General features: G+C 40.2%; 1 protein-coding gene across 3 annotated transcripts; it reads left to right on the top strand.

Moving 5' to 3' along the window:
• The first annotated feature begins 20 nt into the window (after window positions 1–20).
• Window positions 21–10,319, top strand: pou6f1 (POU class 6 homeobox 1). Of its 3 annotated transcripts, XM_079519457.1 has the most exons (12): window positions 21–378; window positions 1,053–1,139; window positions 1,608–1,687; window positions 2,114–2,300; window positions 2,579–2,715; window positions 3,858–4,083; window positions 4,352–4,605; window positions 4,700–4,828; window positions 5,332–5,637; window positions 5,832–5,967; window positions 6,067–6,235; window positions 8,162–10,319. In XM_079519457.1, the coding sequence occupies exons 4-12, from the start codon at window positions 2,123–2,125 to the stop codon at window positions 8,508–8,510; spliced, it is 1,884 nt and encodes a 627-aa protein (XP_079375583.1). In that variant the 5' UTR covers window positions 21–378; window positions 1,053–1,139; window positions 1,608–1,687; window positions 2,114–2,122; the 3' UTR covers window positions 8,511–10,319. The 3 variants fall into 3 exon arrangements, with proteins under 3 accessions (XP_079375583.1, XP_079375582.1, XP_079375584.1); XM_079519456.1 differs by lacking the exon at window positions 1,608–1,687; XM_079519458.1 differs by lacking the exon at window positions 1,608–1,687 and having other exon boundaries at window positions 4,352–4,473.
• The last annotated feature ends 180 nt before the right edge of the window (window positions 10,320–10,499 follow it).

Raw genomic sequence — 10,499 nt, forward strand, 5'->3', positions numbered from 1 at the left:
ATGGCTCCTCTCAAGTCGAGGCAGACATTTTTCAATGCAAGATTTTTTCTTGCATAAATTATGTTCATGACGTAGTGCAAAAGGCCAAATTTGTTGCAATTTTTTGCTTGTCTAGGCAAGACAAATGGGATCTTTTAAGGCATTACGAGGATTTCCGATCATCTAAACTGTCATACAGAGGACACCGTGATTAAATATTAAGAAAGGGGAGATCCTAACATTGCAAACCCTCCTTATCCATGCAAATGCCTCTTTTGTGTGCAGTCACAGCGCCTGTCTGGAAGCTGAGATGAATTTTTAATTATGTGTGACCGAAACTAACTGTGACAAAGCCTTTAAACCAGAGACGATAACAGAAAACACGATACACCTAAAGCGGTAAGTTGAATATAATAACCCGACTCTATTCTAGCGCAGCTTTCGCCTATAGCAGCGAAACGGCGAGAGGAAAGGAGTTTTGGTTAATATGCAATGCTCGTAATTAGCATAATTTATATATTTATGATAAAGAGGGAAATACATAATATTCGGTCTCTCTAGGCATGGATCGAGATTATTTGTGTCGCATATACTTGGTGGTTACAGCTTGTCCCCAAAAGTGTACGACGCGACGATACTTTTATTGGCCAGGATGGGGGTGGGGTGTCCATCAAACAGCCGCTGAAGTTTTGACAGATCTTCATTTGGAAGCGGTCTTTTCTGCACAGAAGGGATCACCTTGAATCTGTTTGCTGTTAGATTGTGGATCCAGCAGAAATGCATGGCGTTGATGATCATATCAATACGGTTTTTGTAGCATTTTCACGTGCAACATAGGCTATAAGAGGCCTCTTCAGGCCCCATGAAATATTTTGGTCCTGGTATGAAAAATAGCCATGCGAAAAGGGAATAGCCTATAAACATTTAGGAATATGATTAAGTTGTGTTGACCCAAAACTATAACAATGTCTGTTTTTGTTTAGGCTAGGAGAATACACCCAGTAACCCAGATATTAACTTTTGACAAAAGTCTTGTGCAAAGTTGTTCGCTTTAATTGTCTTTTTCCACATAGAATGCCTGGGCAGTGACTGTACTGGTGCACTGAGCCATGGACCAGGACCTCCCGTCCAAACATGGCCCCCTTACTGTTAATGAACAGGTACCAAGCATCTGTCATCGCTCTCCTTCAGTGTTCAGCACCTAAACTTAACCTAATCTTCTGTCATTAGATGTTGTCACCCCCATGTGCCAACATATCATATCATAATGCAATGATTAACACAACACAGAAGTTCATTGAGATTATACCTTACTTTCCCTGATTTATCATCAATTAATACCTTACTCATTATGCCTGGGAGGTTTACCACTGTGTACATTGTCATGCTTATTGATCGATCAATTGTTGTTTTTCTCCTTTTTCTGGCTACATTCTCCATAGACATAGTCAGCAAACAAAAGCAATGCCCTTCGTTAATGACAGTTGGGAGCTTTCAGGAAGCATTGCTTATGCTGCTTGTTGGCTTATGTTCTCATCGTTTTAGTCGTGTTCTTTCATCTGTCTTTTTTTTGTTTTGTTTTGTTCCATTGTGTCCTAACGTGTGCTTGGCTTCTCTGTTTTCCTTAGCCATTCACTGTCTGACTGCAGAAGTCTTTTTTCAGCCATTTAGTTCCTGCACTTTGAAATTCCCTGCCAAAGACAACCAGGTATGCATCCTCTCTCTTCCTGCATTGTCTCTTCCGCATCTTGCCCTCCAGCCCAGGCTGTCCTGCTGCCTTTGCTCTAGTTCTTCCATTACAGCATACCATTACTGAATGCAGCTCGACTACAAGTTCATATAGGTGATGGAGCTTGTTGGGGAGTGATGATCATCATAGTTTTTGACTGCCCATTGAGTGGTGGTTAATTAAAAGAGAATAGCCATAATTTAATTCCATTTACTACAAGATATTACACTGTTATAATCTGTGAACAATTTAAGGGGAATATTACTGTAGTGTATTAAATCATATACAGTATCTGCTGTGCTAGCACGGTAGGTCTCCTCCAAGGAAAATGGGAGTATAGAAATTGAGTCATATGTGCATTTGACTTAGATTCATCTTTTTTTTTTAATTCCAACTGTTGTGCAGGTGATTGTGATGTCTAGCCATGAAACTATCCGTGTGCTAGAGGTAGAGGTCGATGCATCTCTCCCATCAGCACAGGATGGAATTGTGGACTCTAGAGCTGAAGAGGGAGGCAATTCCGCCCCTGAGCAGCCTGAGGCCAGCAGTACACATGACAGCCCCACTGTACCCAATAGTACTGGGAGAGTGGGTGAGTTCCAGAACTATTGTATTGTAAATTAATGTCATCTGATGGTCAAATATGACCATATATTTGACAGAAATGACAACGTTTCAATATATGGTGGATTCCAACTTCAGTGTGTGGGTTCTACGTTAAAACCATGCACATAAATAACGCCAAAGATATTTCACAGCAGGACAACATTTTCTTGTCATTTTGCACAATGCTTTTTTGTCTTATGCGAAATATAATGTGACTAAAACATCTGTTGGTCGTCAACACCTCCTGTATCTGACTTGTTCCAGTGCTGGAAGAGCAGCAGGTGATGTCTGTGGAGGCAGTGACTCCTACTGTCTCAATGCTGGCTCCAGCTGTTCCATTCAGTGTGTCCCTGGCACATCCACAAGCCTCCATGCCCATCTCCATGCAGGGCTATCCACAGGTACTACAAACATGCTCACAATAACATCTCCTCTTCTTCTTTTCCATTCAGCTGTTCCCTTCAGGGGTCGCCACAGCGAATCATTTGCCCCATCTTACACTGTCCTCTGCCTCCTCTTCTTTCACACCAACTAACTTCATGTCCTCTTTCACTACATCCATAAATCTCTTCTTTGGTCTTTCACTACATCCATACATCTCTTCTTTGGTCTTTCACTACATCCATACATCTCTTCTTTGGTCTTTCACTACATCCATAAATCTCTTCTTTGGTCTTCCTCTAGACCTCCTGCCTGGCAGTTCCCACCTCAGCATCCTTCTACCGATATACTCACTATCCCTCCTCTGATGTCCAAACCTGATGTCCAAACCATCAATAACATCCTCTAGGATTCTATATTTCTTCTTAAAGCGATATTAATCTTTGGTACCTTGGATTGTATAGCAACCTGGGCATGATATAAGTTTCAAATATTGTCAATTTTGCTTTTGTGCTCTGTGGTTAAAGTAGTGATTAGAATAGATTAACTCTCAAACTATGGCAAAATGTAATATTTAGCACATGAACTAACACCTGCTGGCATTTCTATAATTGCTCACATTACACCAATATTGGTGACCAATTGATGTGTGTTGCACTAGACTAGAGAACTACAATCATGGGTAATATCAAATGTGCATAGCCATCTCACAAAATTTGATTCCAGGACTAGTTTTCTTTTATATATTGACAGAATCTGATTTGTTTGCATGCCTTTATGTGCTATAAGTGTGGCCATTCACTGAATAGAGTCACTTTGGATTTTACACTCACAGATAAAGATGGTAGCTTTACAAACCCACCACGGCTAATTTACATTTTGCCACACTAACCCTTTAAATTCTCAAACAAATACACAATGTTAGAGTGGTGACACTTGCCAAAGATCAGGTCACCTGATGAAGGCCAGCTATGGCCGAAAAGTTTTGCTATTACATGTCTGTGTTTTAAACAAATAAAACACACTTCTTTTATACTGTATGAACCTTTGTCCAGCACCAGCGAGGGACTGGATGTGCGCAACTCTCTTGTTTTAAACGTGGTACTTTAGTTGTTTAATACTTTTATCTCAATGACATGACCTTCACTCTGTCCCGCTCTAGATCTTGACCCAGGAAAGCTTGGCCACCCTGATGACTGGGATGATGGCCCAAACAGGGTCTCTGGGTCAGCCTCTGCTCATCCCCTTCAATATGGCAGGCTCCATCGGTGGCCAGGGAGGCCTGGCTGTGCTTACGCTCCCCACCTCTAATGTAGCTACTCTCCCTGGGTTCTCGGCTGCTAGCCAAGCAGGAAACTTCCTCAAACTTCCCTTAGCTGGCCTGCAAGGTAAAACACTGTGTCTATATAGCTTGATTACTGTAGGCCGTATTCTTGACTGTAGGCCGTACTCTTATACTTTGTTGCATGCCAGTGTTGCGTGCTAAAATAGGATTGTAGATCTGCTCTTTTCAGCACCTGCGACACAGTCTTACCGTACGACAGTATTTAAATTAAGCATAATTATGTCACCTCAAATAATATGAAACTTTAGCATCACACAACATAACATTCATTCAAGATCAACTAATGGCTCCAGGCTGTTGCTGTTCCCTAGCTGCGACAGTGCTGAACTCAGTCCAGCCCCAGCTGCAGACATGCACCCAAGCAGTGTTCCAGCCTCAGTCACCCTCCATACAAACAGCAGCAGTTCATCAAATGACGTGTCAGCCAACACAGGTGAGCAGTGCCCAGGTGACCGCTGGTCAAGTTACAGCAGCACAGGTGACCTCAGCTTCTACGACGATCTGTCAGCCAAGTCTGTCTGTAGCCACTCTTCAGACTCCTGGAATCTCCATCAATCCTGCTATTGTAAGAATCATTACTGTTCATAATATTTAGACTAGTTATATTCTTATTTGACTAGTGAGTCACATGATATTGTGTGTGATTTAATGCTTTTCAGTTTAGTGCTGCTTCAATGGGAGCACAGCCCCAGTTTATCAGTTCCCTCACCTCCACTCCCATCTTCACCAGTGCCATAAACAACATGGCTGGCATCACTAGTCAGATCATCACCAATGCCCAGGGACAGGTGGGTAGCACACACACACACACACACACACACACACACACACACACACACACACACACACACACACACACACACACACACACACACACCTTGTTGCCATCTGCTTCAAATAACTTTATTGACCTTCTCAACCAATAGGTGTCCTACCCGACACCATGTTGAATAGAAGTGTAGGAGATTGTAGCTTTAGGCATGTTACAATCTGGGAATTATTTGAATAAATACAACATTGAGCATAAAAAATAAATAATTTAGGTATTTTGGTTTTCTGAAAAGATTGCTCACCTTGCGTTTATTTGCAAAGCTAGAACAGGTCCGTGTGCAAGACACCATTTATCTAAAATTTGCACTCTATTATCTATTTATTATTAACATGGCCTCAGCGTGAAATGCTGCTCTGAAACACGTCCAAGAGAATTAAGGGATTTGTACCTCTGCCAGTTAGTTTGTGATCAGCAGAATATGCATTTATACATATTTTTAAAATGCTTCTGTTTATCTAGGTGATAGGTACCCTCCCACTGCTGGGTCTCCAGGGTCTCCAGGGTCTCCAGGGTCTCCAAGGTCTCCAGGGTCTTCAGGGTCTTCAGGGTCTTCAGGGTCTCCAGTGTCTCCAGGGTCTTCAGGGTCTCCAGGGTCTTCAGGGTCTCCAGGGTCTTCAGGTCCAGACTGTCACCCCACAGTTGGTTCTCAACTCCCAAGGCCAGATTATTGCCACTATTGGGAATGGGCCTAATACTGTTCAAAGTTCCACTGCAGTTCTACCCAAGGTTACTGCTCCTCAGACGCTTTCCAAACCCAGCTCACAGGTAGATGATAACCCACTTTTAAAACAACAAAGCAATTTTAACAAACAAAGCAAACAAAGCAATTTCAACTTTAGAAATACAATGATGTAGCAGCTGAAAGTTGCCTTGAACACTACGGACTGAATGCATCACACTGAGTATAATGTATTTGGGGTGTAAATAAAATGATTTGATTGATTGTTTCTCACCCCCAGGCATCGGTAACAACTGTCTCTCAGTCACCAATTGTAATCGCCCCTCAGCCGACTATCATGAAGACAGCCACTACACTCTCCTCCTCAGTTCCTATCACCTGCGGAGACATGGCAACTGTGGGTCAGCTTGTCAACAGTATGTACAGTACACTCGCCTATCTCTCGCTGCCTAGTTCCACTTAGTTCAATCCTAAATAGGTAGATAATTTTAACTGAACTCTTGTTGTTTTTTTAGAACCCCAGCAAGCAGTCAGCAACGAAGAGGGCATTAATCTGGAAGAAATTCGAGAGTTTGCCAAGAACTTTAAGATCCGTCGGCTGTCCTTGGGGCTTACTCAGACACAAGTGGGGCAGGCTCTCACTGCAACTGAGGGTCCAGCCTATAGCCAGTCTGCCATTTGCAGGTAAACTGCACCCTTGCAAATAATTTAGTATTTTATTATAGCATTCAGGCATTTAACTAACTCTTATCCATAGTGATTTACAAAGAATTCAACCATAAAATAAGTTCTTAGATCGCCATATAGTAGTACAAGGTCAAACCACATAAAACATTCCCGTGATCCATAAGGACCAGATAAGGGAAGTGCCAACATAAAAAGTTAGGACAAGCATTAAGAGAGCATAGGGGGATTTGTTTTTTTCTTTAATTCAACTGCCTAAGCTAGCGTAGCGAGTTGCAGAGCAACATAGGAGGAGGAGAGCTGATTGGAGGAAGAGGGTGAGAAGTTTTCAGTTTACAGTGATAGTGTGTCTGTTGTCCTGATTGAACAACCCAAAACATTGTAATCCTAAAAGATGGAATGCCATGATTTCTTTCCCCCCTAAAACATGATCATCAGGTTATTATGATTGCCACCATTGGTGTGTGAATGTGGGAAGTGAGGACGCTGGCGTCAACTGTTCGCCACTTCACCTCCCAATGTATGAATGAATGGACCATTGTAAGCGCTTTGAGTAGGCACGTAGTGCATAGAAAAGCGCTATAAAAATGCAATCCATTATTATTATTATTATGATCATCACAGGTATGATTATAGAACGATTTTGTTTCTTCAAAAAAGTGCACAGAAAGTGTTAAAATTATGTTTTTATGTGGCCACACCCACCAGTTCAGCATGTCTGGTTTGCCTAGCCTCAGTCCCAGGCTTACTGAAAAGCCTGGTCACAACCTAAGGCAGAGACGGTATCGGCGGAAGTGTCGGGCCGGAACATCCCTCAGATGTATTTCCCCCGGATATGATATTTTTCCGACCAATCACAACACTTGTTTAATTCACAGAGAATGTAAACGGATTTGTAAAGCATCAACGTCATTTCCTTGAGCGGTACTTCTGCCAAAATCCCGCAACTTCCGCCCAAAAAAGATGATACCGTCTACACCAGGGGTTCTCAACCTTTTTGGCCGGGGACCCCCGGAAATGCTTTGGCAATGTCTCGGGACCCCCGCCCCGCCCCCTCCCGACCCCCAATATAGATTGACTGCTACAATAACCTTAATAATAGAGACAATACACCATAAATAAATACTGAAACCAGATATAATCATTAGGGAAGGTGTATGCATGTACTATGTGTACTATATGTAAACTCTTCATTTCCTTTTTCCAGCCATTCAGTTGCAAAAACAAAACAAAAACGTAATGTATTTGGGGACCCCCCAAAATAATTTGGCGACCCCCCAAGGGGTCGCGACCCACGGGTTGAGAACCCCTGGTCTACACTACAGCGTAGGTATTGCCCAGCGTGGGTTTGCCTGGTGGGTGGTGATGGGTGGTGATCCACCTGAACTGAAGCCGCACCCACAGCTGTTGTTGTATGATAAAGGGAGAGGGGTTAGGGGAGGGGATGATATTGTGATCACTGATATCGCAATATCACTATATACACAGGGAAGACATATTTCAATATTTTAACCACACCTGGGGGTCTATTAGAGTAATGTTAACTCCATAGACGCATACAAAACAGAAAAAGTACAAAAATAACGGCACTCCATCTTTAAAGGAGCACATTTTCAACTTTATCTTCATATAATTGTTTTTCAGAAACCTGATTAGAAACCTGACATCATTGATGGGGATTCCAAGCTAATAGAAACTTCAGCTTTCTCTTCCTTGAAAGTTAACATGCTAAAATAGAAGCCATTGTTGCATACAAAAAAGTGTGAATCTTATTTTTGATAGGCAGGTTTTTTAACTGTTATCAGAAATGGTACCATCTTATAATGACCATTAGTGAGGAGGACCAATTAGTATATGTTGATAGGTTGGGAAAAAAAATGTTCCCACTGAATAGTTACAGATAAGAATTCAATGTTTGTCATGCAGGTTTGAAAAACTGGACATAACTCCGAAGAGTGCTCAGAAGCTGAAGCCAGTGTTGGAGAGGTGGCTTGCTGAAGCTGAACTGTGGAACCAGAAAGGCCAACAAAATCTGATGGAGTTTGTGGGCGGAGAACCGTCCAAGAAACGTAAACGTCGCACTAGTTTCACGCCACAGGCGATAGAAGTCCTCAACACCTACTTTGAGAAGAACGCCCTGCCCACTGGCCAAGAGATTACAGAAATTGCCAGGGAGCTCAACTATGACCGCGAGGTCGTACGAGTATGGTTCTGCAACCGGAGACAAACGCTCAAAAACACAAGCAAGATCAATGTCTTTCAGGTTCAACATTGAGCGGAGTTGTGAGTAGTTGTGGTTCGGAAGCGGCTGCCATCCTCTTGCAAAGTTGATGGGATATAGGAAAAACAGATGTTAACTGACTTGTAAATATACACAGTGAACTCCATTATGTTCAAAATTACATGAACTTTAAGAGAGAATTAAGGAAATGACACTTGAATGGAGTTTTATGAATGAGCACTCACAATGAGTTAACCTGTTTTATAGGTGTACAGTATACAGTATAATGTGGGGTGGGTACGAAATAAATTGCATGAACTTTTAATATCCATATACATACCATGATAATGATGTCATACTCAATGGTATTTGATACAAATGGTTTTATATGCTTATTAAACATTTTTAAGTCACTGCATATATTTTGTGGCAAAAAGGTTGGCAATATTACATGGCACAATGGCTGACATTGCTAAATATTTGGCTAATATGCTTGTGCCATCAAAGTAGTCCTGAAACATGTAGCTGCTCATTCTTATTTCATGGTTCTGTACTGATTTCAGTGTAATGTGTGTATGATTCATATTGAAAGTATTCTGTGTTTTAAAATAATCTTTACTCTTTCTGAACCATTGTCAACGCTCCCTTGGATTGGTATACCATATGCTAAAAGATATATTTGCTGCTTGTTGTCAATTTGTTTGTCCAAGCATCTTTATTACGAGAAAAGACTAATTTGTCTTTGGCCAGTATGAAGTCAGCTTTAAAATATTGGCTGTTGTCAGTCTCCAGCTTTCTCTGAACATTATTATAAGCACAAATAATTAAATTGTTTAATAAATAATTAAACAATTTGTTTGTGATTAAGCTAATACTTTTTTAGCTATTTTAATCATCAAATTCAATAATTTAATTTAACTGTAGAATTTAAATTTGAAATGAGAGTAATGATTCATATTTGTAATTTAAATTAGTTTACCCTTAAATTAAATTATTTAATTTATGGTAATGGTTGCATTTGAAATTTGACTTTATATTTTGAAGTGGTTGGGTAATTTGCCGAATTTGCAAACAATCTTTAGATCAACATAAGCAGAGACAAACCTAAAGCTCTTCATATCCCTGCCTCTGCCAATCTCCCTAGACCTAGACCTTTTTGCACTTTAATGACAGTGGACAAAAGAAAATGTTCAGTTAACTTTTTATATGGTTTGTGCGCTTACCATGTTTCATTTGGACTTGCAAGAGAACTGAATTTTGTTTTTTCTTTCATGAAAACTTTTCAAAATGTAGCAACTGCAAGTACTTACAAAATATATATCATATCATATAATCAACATAAGACATCAGTGATAAAGGATAAAGTAATCTTTATCCGGATGTATTATAGGGGAGAGAACATAACATTAGTTACACCTTTGAAACAGTTTATTTGTTGGATGTTTTATGTTGCTACAATTTATATCTTCAACTTATCAAGGTTTCTTTATTATTATATTTGCCTTTTAGAAGTAACCAGACTTATTTTCAAAATGATATACAATCACCTTCCCCTTTTTCATGTAAACCGGATGTAAACGGTTTAGAGAGGGCTTAGTTTAAATGTCTTGTCATACATTCATATTCAATATTTCAGGTTACCCATATAATATTGTTTAAAACGTATGACTGATTTTAGTACTTCTGTATAGAAATTAAAAGCAAAATTACCAGTAGGACAAAATGAACATTGCTAAAAAGGTATACATCTTACGCTAATAGTAATGCTGTTGAGTTCACTTATGCTATACATGAGACAGATGGAAACAGGAATATGGATAATTTAGCTTTTTTTGTAAATAAAATATACATTTATTAATCATTCTACAACCTTGCGTTGTGTTTCATTCTCAAAATGTTAATGACAATTTATTTTTCATTCAAAAACATTCAAATCCTGCACAGTCTAAGTTCTATTTATGTAGTTGAGGTGTTTTCCCCCAGCTAGTGGATTCAAAAAGGTGAAACCTGTAAATAATATGCCACGATGATGTCTTAATTTAA

This window comes from Electrona antarctica (genome assembly GCF_951216825.1).
Source record: "Electrona antarctica genome assembly, chromosome: 2".
In the NCBI taxonomy this organism is placed as follows: Eukaryota; Metazoa; Chordata; class Actinopteri; order Myctophiformes; family Myctophidae; genus Electrona; species Electrona antarctica.

Coding starts and splice junctions, on each gene's coding strand:
- pou6f1 (XM_079519456.1), top strand. CDS start 1,089: ATGGACCAGGACCTCCCGTCCAAACATGGCCCCCTTACTGTTAATGAA. Junction 2,301..2,578: donor CAATAGTACTGGGAGAGTGG/GTGAGTTCCAGA, acceptor GACTTGTTCCAG/TGCTGGAAGAGCAGCAGGTG. Junction 4,084..4,351: donor TCCCTTAGCTGGCCTGCAAG/GTAAAACACTGT, acceptor GCTGTTCCCTAG/CTGCGACAGTGCTGAACTCA.